Source organism: Centrocercus urophasianus, unplaced genomic scaffold, assembly GCF_019232065.1.
Source record: "Centrocercus urophasianus isolate 14NV4802_14NV808 unplaced genomic scaffold, USGS_Curo_1.0 seq_44, whole genome shotgun sequence".
Classification (NCBI taxonomy): Eukaryota; Metazoa; Chordata; class Aves; order Galliformes; family Phasianidae; genus Centrocercus; species Centrocercus urophasianus.
Window position 1 is genome coordinate 623,483 of NW_024885022.1, and position 14,800 is coordinate 638,282.

Here is a 14,800-nt window from a genome sequence, read left to right on the forward strand (position 1 = left end):
AAAAAAAGAAAAAAAAAGGAGGATAATAGGGATAATAACCTGGGGGACCAGCTGTATTTGTGATTAGCTGTTTATTTCAATGTAACACAATAGTTGGGCAGTCAGCAGCAAAGACTTAAGGCTTGTATTTCAGGGAGGGATACACAAACCTCTAAGACTTTCCTTCTGTGATGTAGAACTCAAGGATTTTGCATTTACCCATCATCCAAGAGAGCCCGGATAAATCATGCTCAATATTTAAAGCAAAAGCAGATCATGCATTAGAGGAAAATGAAAAAAGTTCAACTTGATATAGGTTGAGGGGATGGCTAAGCAAGTTCTGTATTCCACAGGAGTGTAACTGGGAACAGAGGAATTCAACTCACAAGTCTCTTTCCTGGCTGAAGTCAAGAGGACTTGTTATATCACTTTCAATGAGACTAGGAGTTTGTTCACAGTCATCTGAGTAAGTTTTAGACCTACTACTGCAAATCCTCTTCAGTTCTTATTATTCAAAACTCATGTTAAGCTTGTAGAAAGTGAGAGTGTGTAAAATCTGGACAGGAGTAGCAGAAGCAATTTCAGTGTTATTACATCTGTCGATTCAAACCTAATGTCTTACTTATTTTTTCTTGTGTGTTAAATTTCACAAAAAATTTCTGAACAAAACAGGGCATATCCTTCAGTAAAGACAGGCAGGAAAAAGTGGATGAAATCTTTCCTGTTTTAGACAGAAAACACTCAAAATATTAGAAAGCATCAGCAGGCAGTTTACCTCCACGATATTCCGTGTTGTTACGCCAGTCATTGAGATCTATTTCTGCAGTGCCAGCTATAACCAGCTCCAGCTCTCTGGCATCAAAAACAGAGACAAGCCTGGAGTCTACAACCTGGAACATAGAGCACTCGTAAGCACAGTTTCAGACTGGAAATAAAGCGGATGAAATGCCTCTTAGACCCAGGGCTCTGATGGTTAGCTCTTCAAGTGTTGGCTACTGAAGTCTGCATGCTGATGGCTAACTTTTAACACTCTGTTGATAAATCTGTACAGGTCTGCTGATGTTTTAATCTGCAAACAGTGACGATACATATTTGACCTGAATGAGGCAGTAAGTAGCAAGACAGTCTTCATTGTTAACATTGATTCTGATGAATGATTTTGATGGTCACACGTGCACTAGATCTGTAATACGAAAAATCTGTTTTGTACCAGACTTTGTTTACAATTTTGTACAGTGGCCTTAGGGCTGACCAAGTGTATACAGCTACAAAGACACCACCACTGGCTTCCACTTTCAGTAAACTTTACTGCATGACTGCTCAGAGAGATAGATCAGTTATTGTTACTGCTCTGTGTATTCAGTATGTGCTGCTCTGCTTTCCAGAGGTCCTACTCTTCTGGTTTATTTTGCTCTGTGAGATATGCCTCAACTTCTGCTTACATAGCACTGTTGCCAGGGAAAGATACGTGGTTGAACATGATTAGCGTGGGATATGAATAGGTGACTACCTGGAGGGCCTAGCAAAGCAGCAGGTTTTCATCTCATCTTTGACAGTCCTTGTAGCAGCTCTGCCACAAGGATGTCCTTAGATTCAGGTCAGTTGACTGTATCCCAGGAATAACTTTACCGTAGTGGGTCCCTAGAAATGCAGTCACATCAGCTCCTTAATGAAGTGGTTCTGCTACAAATCCAGACACTCTAATTCCATGCCATTTGTGTGCTTTTTGTTACTTCCAAGGGTACTGATGAAACACAGTTTAACCAAGGTGTTTCTCAATCAGATGATGAAAGGAAGACAGTGATTACTGCTACTTACTTCGTAGAAGCCACGGACCAGAGCCTCTGTTTGTTGAACAACTCCTCGTTCCACTCGCCATTTAACCATTCTCTCAATGTACTCTTTTTTGTTCTTTTCTGTCACTGCTGTATTCGCCCCTCCAGATTTCAACTCTCTCTCTGTCACCTACAGAACAAAGATGAACAGTGGGGTAACAATGTACGGATCACATTGTGTTTTAGATTTAAGGTGTACTTTGAAAACATGAGTGAAAAATGTAACAGCCATATTTCTAGTTCTATCCCCTGGCCTCCTGTCCTTCTGCAATAGAAAGAAGAGCAATAATGATGGCACTCACCTCCACTCCCCAACCACTCCTGCAGCACATGCAGAGAGTGATTCAAAACTTTTGGTTTATCACATACATTTTTAGCAAAATGGGAAACTTTCAGAAGTTACATATAGCTTTCTGACCTCTGTTCCTCTCTCAGCCCAGCCCTAGCCTTATTCCCAGATGAAGCTGGACTGATGTATAGGTGACTCTGAACTGTACAAGCAAAGATTGATTCTGAGGGCACAATTTATTAGATATGAGCAATATGCCATTCTGGCCAATCTTTTAATCTCCTTCTCTCCTGCTTGCTCCCAAGTGGGAGATATTCCTGCCAGCTTGCTATTGATGCAGGCTACCCAACCAGTAGTACTGGAAACAACTGGATGGAGACAATTCCACTCCTGGAACTTGGCAGACTGTTTTGCCAACTGGAAGTGCTACGTAACTACTTGTGACAGACCCTCTCAAGCAGCAAGTGTTACACTTACACCTAATTGGTGTGGAATAGATGTGAACTCAAAAATGCCAAAAGCCAAGAAAATTCCCACAAAATAAATAGTTCCAATACACTACCTAAACAAGAACTGACAGTGGATAGTACCTCACACAGATGAGAAATACAGTCACTGTGGCATTCAGAGTTTTGTATCAGACATCCAAACCTGAGAAGTTACCTAAGCTACTTATAGGAGTAAGAAAATGGCAACCAGCATGTACTGTAACCTTTTTTTAACAGATTTGCATTGCATTATAATGGTTAATTTAGTTGGCTTGGGTTAGTAAGGCTTGAGAAGTGATTTAAGGAATCAATCAAGATAGTACCTAGAAAGAATATACTCCTTCTCACATGTGGTAGGATGTATTATTTATTCTGTAATTAATTTCACATTGAATCCAGTGGATTTTAAAGGAAGAACATTTTGCTCTCATCTTCAGTTTTCTGCTCCTATAACAATGATGTCTAGCACAGATATTAAATCTCATTCTCATTACTTGTACTATTTACATTATTATCTATTTGTTAGCTCAATAAAGGGCATGCAGAGTATAGTCAGCATTTACATCATTTTGCTGGAAGGACATGTAGAAAGTTGTGAATTATGGAAACACACAGTGAGTCATTTAATATGTAGCTTTGCAGAGAAACAAGAACAATAAGGTTGGATGTAACGAGTTAGGAATTCTCATCTGGTTCAGACTAACTTCCCAAATGTAAATCACTACTCACCATTTCACAAGCAAAGCTGCATCATTCAGATGCCATGCTGTACTTCCCTAGATTGCACTGGTTAAAATCAATAATGAATACATGTCGTCTAACTGTAAGCATGACCATAAATCCAGTTGCTCTGTATTTCCTTTCAAGGTTTCCCACAAATACCTAGACATACTCATGATTTCTTTAGCATATCCACATAATTTCAAATACAGTTATTTATGTAGACTTGGAAACAGCAGATCAATGACAGTGGATTCCCCCACCTTTTTTCTTTCTTGGAGGCATTAGTCACAGCTGTGAGCTAGAATTAGGAGCAGCGCATTCAGAGCAGCAAGGAAACACTACAACAAATTTAACCCACTTCTTTAACGTGACCAGAACAATTGCTAGTGTATCCACATATAGGGCTTGGAGACAAAGCTGGAAGAACGCTTTCTACAGGGCAAAAGCTTGGAAAGTACTTTAAATCACAGGCAACTGTCACCTCTCTTAGTCTTACAAGCAAAACTCTCAAACTAGCACCGAGTACCCATAAATAAAAATGTGGGATGCTTGCACTGATACCATATGTTTGCTCCAGGCACCAGTATGGAAGAGGGCTGGAGATCCTCATAGTACATTATAATTTAAAAAAAAAAAGAAAAAAAAGTATCAAGAAAAAAGATTTTGCCCCAAGGATCAGAATCTAAATACACAAATCAGAGATGCACAAGAAAGAAAAAAGAAACAATGAAGGAAATAGTGACTTGTCAATAATGAAGTCATTGTGCAAACAGGACAAAAAGCCTGTGACCCATCTGCAACACAGCTTTTCAAAGAGCCACTATTTCTTGTTTCCCTTACCCAACTCTTGAAATCCAGCATCCCAAATATTAGCAGAACTCCCATTGTGCATAGCAAAGAAATGTGCAGATGGCATTTAAGTGGTCAGATACTCCTGGCATGCAAGAATTCCAACTGCGATCCATCTGTGAGAAAAAAATGTGCTCGAGATTTCTTGGGTATTTTGCTGTCAGCGTTCAGCAAATTTCATAAGGGAAAAGTCTCACCTTCAGTTAGGACTCTTGCATTCTCACAATCGTAATTCACTGTGAGAATAATTTTTTCCCGTGCTATTAGTTCTAGCAAGTTTAGTGTCTGGTAGGTATACGAAATAAAGTACTAGACAGAATGTGAACTGGCATCAAAACATTTTGTGTTCTTTTGCTCTAGTATCACAGCATCTACAACAGATTGGAATTTTATTTATGTTCTTTTTGGAATCATCTCTTATCTTCCACAGCAGACATCTATGTAATCGCCTAGCTCTTTCTTTGGAGAGTGCACAACAAATACTTGGAGTGCCAAATACACACCTTCAGATGTATTAGGGCAATTCAAGCTGAGATTCTTAATCATCTTTGTGGTCTTCCAATGCAAACACAAACTTTTCTCATCTGTCTTTGTGAATATATCTGCATGTTTCTGTTTGTCTTCATTTATTAGTCTTACGTAGGCATAACTTCCAGGGAGATGACTGTACTGCCAATTGAATGTAATGAAAACTCTCAGCTTCTGAGAGGAGAACTTCTTACATTTAAGTCTGTGAAAAACAGTGTTAGTCTTTCCTATAAGGGATTCTTGCTTCAATTCTTCTGCCTCATCCCTTTTATTTCGTCTGTTCTTGATTCTGGTGATTCTTTATTCCCTTACACAACAAGCAGACTAACTTCAGTTTTGAAAATATCCCTTGAAGTCTTGTTTGATTTATTACTTACAGTTTATAGCTCGAAAGTTTACTCCAAAACAAATCTAATTCTCTCCCTGCTCTGCATGCCTTCACTCTGCACTAACTCCTGTCAACTTTTCTTCTGAAAGCCACTGTTCTGTATATTCCACCTGATCTCTCCATTCTCTTTGACACTGCATCTCTGCACCTTACACAGCAGTTAACTTCCTTCTCTTGAGATTCTACATTATCTGGCATGCATGGTTCTTCTGTCTCTCTAGCTTTCAGCATGTACTTGGAGATTTTCCACTTAATATCGCTTTGAGTCTTGTCAAGACTTTTTAGAGACAATTATAATCCTGTATGGGTTACAATAGCAAAGGCACCAAGGCTTCAGTGCAAGCCACAGAAACCCACAGAAAACCTTTCTAAGTGTTCTGGTCACCAGACTGCACTGAAGTCAGCACTGTTTCCTATTTAAAGTTGTAGATATCCAGATCAGCTTTATTAAAGAGAATTGTCTGACTAACTAAAGCTGAATGGTAAAAAGCATAATAACTTGTATACAGCAAGATGATAAGCAGGAGCAAGTAGATAAGAGACAGCGAAACTAACAGGAATATATTAGACAAAATAATGGTAAGAGTTGCCATGACTTATATGACCCATCAAATACTTTTCTTCCCTTTTTGACCCCCCCCTTTTCAGTCACATCAGCTTAAAGTTACATTACTGAATACACGGAATGCCACAATCTGTGTGAACTAAACTCCAGAGAGAAGAGCTGCACTCTACTTCAGATAATTCCTCATGTTCATGAACGTGTGGCTCAACAGGCCTGCAGGGAAGCTGTGCCTGGTATTTTATATTACTGACCCTAAGAATAAACATCTGCATTAAAACAGGTGGCTTGAAAGAAACAGAAGGCAGGAGAAGAAAATGTTATTGAAAGGCTAAATGATCTATTCCAACATAAAGACGTTCATCATGCTCAACTTTGTCAGCTTTTCAGATGTTTTGCATAGCTGTGCTCACCTGTCCAAACACCTCCTCGTTCACTGTGAAGGTGAGATCCAGGATATCTGTGATGTTGTTATCTTTCATCCACTGCAAGCTTTGATGGAACTCTTCATCCAGGTACTCTAAGTCACTTAAATCACACGGCCTGGTTGTGAGGCAAGAAAAAAGGTGTAGGTGAATGTATGAACCCACAACTATTGTCAGGATGACTTACCAGTAAGAAAGTAAATTTATGACAAGGATCCAACATAAGGCTGGTGTTTGTTCATTGGATTTTTTTTTTTTTTTTTTTTTTTTGGTATGTTAAGAAACACAAACCCTCTTAAAGTAGTTCTGCACTGTCTGCATGGCTGGGCTCAAGGCCAATTCTGTTGGCTGCCTGTATTGTTTGCTGTTGGAAGGCACTCTTGGGGGTTCAATTTTACGTGCATCTTCAAGATGCCATGCACTTCACAGCACATGCTTGCCTTCAGCCCCATAGGCCCCACCATGTTGTGCCTGGATGCTTCCCTGTATCCATTATCCTTGACAGAGCTCACAGGACTGACATAAGGCAGAACAGGCATCTAAATTTTTTGCTAGCAAGGAGCCAGTTTTGCTGATTGAAAAGGCACATGTATGTTACAGGCAATTTAGTTTCAAACCCTAAGGGAGCAAGAAGGATGCAGGAGCACTCTAGGTTTTATTCTCTTTCCGTACTAGCTCAGATAAAGACATAGAGATTTTGGAAAGGGTCCAGAGGAGGGCGACTAAGATGATCAGGGGGCTGGAGCACCTCCCCTATGAGGACAGGCTGAGGGAGTTGGGCTTGTTCAGCCTGGAGAAGAGAAGGCTGCGGGGTGACCTCATTGCAGCCTATCAATACCTGAAGGGAACCTACACCCACGAGGGGAGTAAACTCTTCAAAAGGGCTGACAACAGCAGGACTAGGGGAAATGGATCCAAGTTGAAGGAGGGAAGATTTAGGTTGGATGTTAGGGGGAAGTTCTTTACAAGGAGAGTGGTTAGGCCCTGGAATGGGCTGCCCAGGGAGGTTGTGGATGCCCCGTCCTTGGATGTGTTCAAGGCCAGGTTGGACGGGGTCCTGGGCAACCTGATCTGAATGTGTATGTCTGGTGGCCCTGCTAGGCAGGGGGGTTGGAACTACATGATCCTTGAGGTCCCTTCCAACCCGGGTGATTCTGTGATTCTGTGATTCTGTAAATATGATTGTTTGGAGACCAGCAATACTAACTGTTGAAAAAATATAAAACAAAATGCATGTTAAAGAACTCTTCAGACTCTTAATAAAAATATCTTTCCTGATTTGGACTCACTCTATTTCAGCTATGCTTTAGTGTGGTCTTTGTCACTCAATTATAGTCTTGACTTACTACTTGTTAGTGCTGCAAATTTTATGTACATTCTCTTCCCACAGTCTATTAAAGAGAGACAGATTATCAGTTAAAGTTAACCTTATAAACCTTACAGAACTGACAAGATAATATATTACTAGTAGCTTCTGCTTGCTAATGTAAAAGGCAGTAGAAGACCAAAAAGAAACATTCACTGTTTCCATCTGCATTAGCATTCTTAATTTAGTCCAAGTTGTGAAAAACTACTCCACCAGTGAGAAATCATGTATCTTTCTTAACATGCTTCTTCCCCCTTTTTTTTTCTTAAGAGGAAATAATGATATCCGTTCTTCTATCAAAGATGTTTTTCAGTTTTCCATATATTTTAATTGCTTTGATAACTTTAAATCAATATTAAGCTTTGGAATTATGGGTGAGTACTTTCAAAGGCATATTCTCAAATATCTTACTACGCACTCATAACAGCACAGGCAGCATCTACCAAGGGCAAATTTTTGAAGAAAGTCAAGAAATATTAAGATGAGTTTCTTTTCTATCATGAACAAACTGTGAATCAACAGAAAGCAACTGAAGGTCAGAGAGCTTGAAGCAACTCTGTATTTCTGTAATATCCACTGCTAGATCACTGCTTCTGCATTGTTTCTGCACAGTTGTATGCTTATACTTACAGCCTTAATAGTGCTTTGTAGAACGGCCTTGTGAAGAAAGCATCAAGAAGGTACTGATGAATGAGAGCAAGGCCAAGAATACGACCACTGAACCTGAACCTAAGATACAAAAAAGCAGAGTAAATGAAATGTAACTCCAGATATTCAGCGTAGAAACTTACACAGGTAGCAGTTGTTTCTCATGTAGTTTCTTACATTTATTCATTTATCTATTTTTTCCCCAGCAGATATTTAACATTACCCCTCACATCTCTGACTGATCAATAATGGACCTCTTCTTGATCCATCTCCTGCAGTACCTGTCTGTACACCTGGCATGATGTGTGCTTGTCTTTCCCAAACCAGCAAATATTTTGAACACTCCGATTCTGTGATCCTTAGCTGAATTTTCTGAAGCAAATGTACTCCATCAAACACAATGTTTAGACAGTGAAACATGGTCATGCTCTGTCTGGCCTTAGCAGAAAAACATATTATCAGAACTGTTTCCACAGTGGGACTTTGAAGCACTTCAGAAGGGTAATGAGTTGACTTCATAGGCAAGGAATTGAGACTCAAACAAGATAACTGTTGTGAACAAGGACATACATTAAAATCATGAGCTAAAGCTCAGGGAAACTGTACTTCTTAACGATGATGCTCAGCGTTCACATACTTCATATCTTTTAGAACAACCTCCAGTCCTATTCCAAGTACACTCAGGAAGTGCTCTACCCATTACCCATTACAGTCCATGATGTGATGATCTATTTTTAAATGTTTTTTCTTTTTTTTTCCTATGACTTAGGTATTCTTCCATCAAATCTGGTTTTAAATCAATAACCTCAGGCAGAAAAATACAGAACTGATGAAAGTCCAAGTGGGGTTGCTCTTCTTCCTCCTTTTCATTATTATTATTATTGGTAAAAAAAACCAAAACCCTATCACCTGTTCAAAACTCATTTCTGAAAAAGGAAAAGAAAAAATTAACGCATCCTAATTGCAAGTACTTGAATTTTAAGCTCATCATTGTAGTTAAGTTTTACTGCACAAAAGTGAAAAAGAGATCAAATAGCTGAAAAATCATTCCTTCTACTACAGGAACCAGAGCAAAGACTCTCCCTGCATAAAAATTAAATGTGAATCTCATAAAAAAAGTAGTGCAAAATATCCATGCAGTCAACTTTATGCTCATGGGACAGTACAACAAGTGCTTAGTTTGTCAAATGAGTCACAAAATAGCATGTTGTGGACCCAGTTAGCATCTGCATCACCACAGGAGCTGCCTCAGGATCCCCTGCATCCAAGAAAGGATATGACTGGTAACAGAAGAGTGGTTATATTGCTCCCTTACAGCTGTTTCCACAGCAGCAACAAAAGGCAGCTGTTGGATCTAGTTAGGACCTGCTTACTTCACTTGTGCTGCAGTGCAATGTTTCCAGCAAAAAAGCAATGAAAAGTGGGGGAGCTGACACAATGAAAGCACAGTGGAAGCCAGACAGCTCAAATCCCAGAGATGCTGAGCCTGTAATCCATCAGTTTTATAGCACCTTCAGGATCTATAATCACGTCCGTTTGTCCCAAATAATGCATGTTGGCTTTTTTGGGGTTTGTTCTTCATAGCTCCATCCTCCCATCCCTATACGTTTTGAAAATGAATGTTGAATGAAAATACTGTCAGCACTGGGCATTCCTCACCCACAGCGCTCGTCCCATGGCTACTCAGCTGCGCAGGAGACAACTGGAATAAATTGAAGCTGAAAGTAGCCAAGAAAAGTCTTCCTGGCCTGGAACTCGCTGCTAAGAATCTGTTAGACAGCATGAATAGTTTTCTCTTTTTGGTTTTCTCTTTGCTGCTTGTATCACTTCTTCACATCTATGTGGCTTTGCTGATATTAATGCAAAGCTGACATGAAAGCCTAGTGCACCTAATCAAGGTGTTTACAATCACAGGCATATGTTATTGTAGCCGTTAATGGCAATTTAATTGGAATCAGTGCCTTATGGCAGAACAGTTTCAAGCAATCCAGATCATGGGCAAAGTTTTGATGTGAAAAGACCAAGTCAGTCTAACCAAACATATGCAGAGCAACCCTATGTCGTGTAGTCCACTCTACGTGGGGGCCTGACTGTGGTTCCACAATCCCACCCCTTGTAATGGTACAGTGCTAACTGGTCTGGATAAAGGGTGTGAAATAATTAGTAAGACACTGCCACTCTCGTTGCTTTGCAATACAACAGATTAAAATAAAGCTATAGTGAAAATTATAGTTCTTGGCAGCTCTGTATCACCTCAGGAGACAGACTGCTGGTCTTCCATCCTGAGGGGCTAAGCCAGAGCCTACAAATCCTTTGTCTCTTGCAGCCACCCTTGATATCTCTGTAGAGACTTACTGTAGTGAACTTTTTGTGCTGAAAAGTGGTTGAAGAGAAATTCCTCTGGTCCCTTGTCCATTCTGGACACTGTCTGGGACCATAAGCTTACACCCCTTTGATTCAGCAGTGAGAAACACAGGCTGAAATAAATCAACAGGTACCCGTGAGAAAGGAGGTCTTTGCTGAAGTGCTCACAGAACAACTGCACACTCTGCTGACACGTGTGTCTATAGTCCTTCAAGTTGAGACCACTAGCAGCCAAACATAACAGTATCATCACATAGATACCAAAACTTGTAAAAATCAGCAAGAAGCCTTCAGTGCAACAAAAATTGAGGGCAGCAACAAGAAATTGCCTCCTTTACAAAAAGGCAGTTAAAACAAAAATAGATCCTTGTGTTTATTTCTTCCTGAAGGATTTAGTGCACAGGTGAAAGTCAGAGACGGGTGAGACAAACCCTTCAGAAAAAACAAGTTTTCTTGATGGAATAAGCAACACAGAGGTAAATCCTGGCTGGAGGGCACATACCTTCCTTAAACCTGACTTGCATACATCTTTCTGAGGAAGTATAAAATACTGCATTTCTTTGTAGCAGCAAAGATATCTAGAGAGAGGTGAGAAACGCAGATTCTCATTCTGTCTTTTTCTTTCAACACTTTTCCCTTTCTAAGACAACCACTAAGACTGAGTTATGCACTCTAGCAGAGAAGGAAAGCACAGGAGAAAGTTAATGAGCAGGAAATGGTGGAAGGAGAAACAGAATTAATGAGCAGTAGGGCTGCTCTGGTTTCCTGCCTATTGACACCATTGCTCCATTCAAAAAGGACATTGTGTGCACCTGCTTTCTGGCTTTTAAAAACACTACTCTTCGACCCATTTGCAGGAGTTTCCACACTACCCAGCTAACTTTCTTTCCTTCTGGAAGCTGCAGGTGCCCCTGAAATGGCCTGTTTTCCCAACAGCCTGTTGCAAAATAACAGGCTTGTTCTCCTCAGTGGGACTCTGCATACTTACCACATCTGTGCACACAGATAGACAAATCCACACATTGTAGCAGGGACTAAGCAATATTTTCTCCTACAACTGCAGGTGACTCACAGGAAATTTAATTTACTCTGCTCCTTATCACGTAGCAGCAGAATAAGGGAAGTCCAATAATGACTTTGTTACAGGACCCTCTCTTAACTGGTTGAACTTGCACAGCTGTACCTGACACGATAGTCCTTCCTTATATTCAGGTGGAAAATGATAAACAAAGTTATAATCTATGTACACAGTGGAAGAATAATTTTTGTTTATCATTCTATAGAGGATGCTTTGTGGGCTAAATTAGCTATGGTATGGCAAACTGTAAATCCTAATAGAGGAAGTATTTTACGAGATGAAAAAGACTGAAAATCTCATAAATCTTCTCTCCCTGAAATTCATCAGCTGGATTTAAGTGTGCCCTTCTCGATACAGTAGCTTGTGCAAAAAAAAAAAAATAATAACAATAAAAAAATTCACAGAAAGCCTTAGAATCATAGTGTCATAGAATATCCTATAGAAAATAGAAAATCAATTCCTATGATTTGGAAGGGAACCACAAAGAATCATCGAGTCCAACTCCCAGCTCCACATAAAACACCCAAATCCAAACCCGATGTCTGAAGCACTGGCCAAATGCTCCTTGATCTCCACCAGTCGGAGCTATGCCCACTGCCCTGTTCTGGGGCCTCATCACCCCCTGGTGAAAAACATTTTCCTAACACCCAACCTGAGTCATTCCTGGTGCAGCTCCAGGCCATTCCCTCGATCTTGTCATTGAGAGAGCAAAGATCAGCACTGTAGCTCTACTCCTCTCATGAAGAGCTGTAGGCTTCACATCAGTTTGTCTGAACAAACCAAGGGACCTCAGCCGTTTTGCCCTTCAGACCGTTCCCCATCTTCATAGCCCTTTGGATGCTCTCTAATATCTTTATGTCCTTTTTATATTGTGGCAACCCAAACTACAGGCAGTGCTTGAGGTGAGGCTGCACAGTGCAGAATGGTACAACACCTTCCCTTGTCCGACTGGCATTATAGGCTTGATGCACCCTAGAGAATCCTTTTGGCTGCCAGGGAATGCTACTGACTCAATTTCAACTTGACATCAACCAGAAACCCCAGATCTCTTTCCATGGGGCTGCTCTCCTGCCTCTTGCACCCCTGCCCGTATGTATATTCAGGGTTGCTCTGATTCAAGTGCAGAATCCAGCTACAGCCACACCTGGCAGCTGTTTAAGGCAAAATGATACCTGGTGGGGGGATGAGGCCAGAAAGCTTGTTAGTTCTTCCACAGTGGGAGAGGACCTGATTTCAATCATTATTAGACATCAGAGAATCTAAAAGGGGAAAATATTTAGAATGGCCCAGTAATAGTTAAGGCTTTAATCTGAAAATACCTCTTATTAGGTGACAGAGAATTAAGTCATGAAACTCAGATTTGCAGGAAGCAGGGCATCATTAGCTCAGGAGCTGTGGCACAGCTTGTTTTAAAAGAGTTAAAGTCTTCATCGTTAGGAAGAACCTTGTGAGTTCTAGCATTCTATAAGCTAGAAACCAGCTATTAAAGGAATCAAAAACATGTTCCTATACCATAAAATAATATGACTTGGAATGGAAAACGGACTGATCCATGATTTCTCAATTTTGCTGGGTTCACAAGCACCAGCACTTTCAAAATGAAGAACACCGTTTCCCCTAAAAAATACACTGTATTTTGGGGCAGAAGTAATACAAGACAGCTCTAAGAATGTAGTTTTTCCAAAAATAAAAAAGAACAGATAGTTATAGCAACTCTGCTTGGCCCCATATGTCCTGAATTTTAAGCAAAACTAGCAGTGTGTCAGGTATATGCACTGAGATATGTGTCTATATGCTAGTAGCACAAATCCTTTTGTTGTTTCACTGCAGGATATAATCAACATGTAATGAGCTACATCTGTGGAGCAACAACCCAGCATGAGATCAAATCGTCTTCACAAAACCTTGTCAGCAGACCAAATCCACCAAATCTATCAGCTGCATTAAAAAATGTCTTTCTTCAGTTTATTTAACCACTATTCATGGTGATAGATAGATAGTTGGTGCCTTATTTTCTTTTCCTATATCCATCCTCAATGTGAAGAATTCTCAGCATGACAAAGATATAATTCTAGGTAGTCTCTATGTTGCTTTGCTCACCTTATGCTGAGGAGCTATCCCACCTCTTCTGATGTCTAGCACCTCACTTGAGAACTTAACCTGGATCCCCACACACTTATTCTGAAGGAGTTAACCCATTTTTCTTTTGATATCAGCAGACTTAATAAGTCATGGCCTACCAGACCAGGTTTGTTGCAGTAATGTTTCTCTTCAGGAATAAGGAATGTTTATCTACAGAATAAGACCTCTCTTTCCAGTCTTCCTTTATCTAGTTTTATCCATCTTGGCACCTGAGTTTCATATGATGTTCCAATAAATTGAATTCTCAATTTATTATTAAACAGTGCAGAAACTTCATGTCTGAACAGGCCAGTGTATTACTGACTCCATTCAGTGCTACCCCTACTTTTCTCTTCTGGTTCTATCTCCAAATGGAGCACAACATTCTGTTTATCAGTACTAAAGAGAAACCACAAGAAAAAGAGCTATGCTTACACATGATGGAAATATGAACTCTCAGTGTCTTCTTAAGTCACTGGAGAGCATGAGTTCTGAATTAGTGATTGAAACTCAAACCATTAATTTATCAGAACTGGAAAGCAATGAGGTAATGTAAACCTTGTTGCTGCTTTATTTAACCTAATCAAATCCTTCAGAAGTGTCTTTCTCATCTCTAACCTAGCTAAGTTTATTTCCATCCAAACTGTCTTTTCATCTCATTTATATATTGGCTATACCAACCACAAGAAAACACAGATCTGTGTCACAGAGAAAAAAACATGCTTTTACCAGGGAAGCTGCAGGCAGTTCTACTTAATCCAGAAAAATGATAGGCAAAGTTGATATAGATAAGAGAAATTTACATACTCCTTATGTTTCTTTACAATACAAACAACTTTCCATCAACAAAACAAAACTTTCCATCAAACAGTTGCTTCCAGAAGGACTCCTTGTTTTAAGCACATTGTGGTTCCAACTAATTGCTCACACAGAGAAACAGTTACTGCATTTGCATGCACTATGTCTGATCCAAAAGGCCCTCACAGAACTGGGTATGTAAGAAGAATCATGCCAAGGCACCTGCACTGGCTCCTTTCACATCAACTGAGCTGCATCAGAAGTGATTACTGCAGATACAGAACTGAGAAAATCTGCCTCTGGCACCTCCAATGCATGCAGCTTTGGTGTCATGGGCCATCCAAGAACCAGAGAATCCA

The 14,800-nt window shown here is 40.1% G+C and overlaps 1 protein-coding gene across 6 annotated transcripts in view; it reads right to left on the reverse strand.

Annotated features, from left to right (window-relative positions):
* Positions 1-14,800, reverse strand: part of HECW1 (HECT, C2 and WW domain containing E3 ubiquitin protein ligase 1) — a 232,883-nt gene that overhangs the window by 8,460 nt on the left and 209,623 nt on the right. For all 6 annotated transcript variants that reach the window (XM_042834238.1, XM_042834235.1, XM_042834240.1 and 3 more), the window contains 4 exons: positions 8,063-8,161; positions 6,055-6,184; positions 1,798-1,944; positions 755-869 (listed from right to left, as the gene is read on the reverse strand). In XM_042834238.1, coding sequence (XP_042690172.1) covers positions 755-869; positions 1,798-1,944; positions 6,055-6,184; positions 8,063-8,161 — 491 coding nt within the window. The remainder of the gene's footprint in view (positions 1-754; positions 870-1,797; positions 1,945-6,054; positions 6,185-8,062; positions 8,162-14,800) is intronic.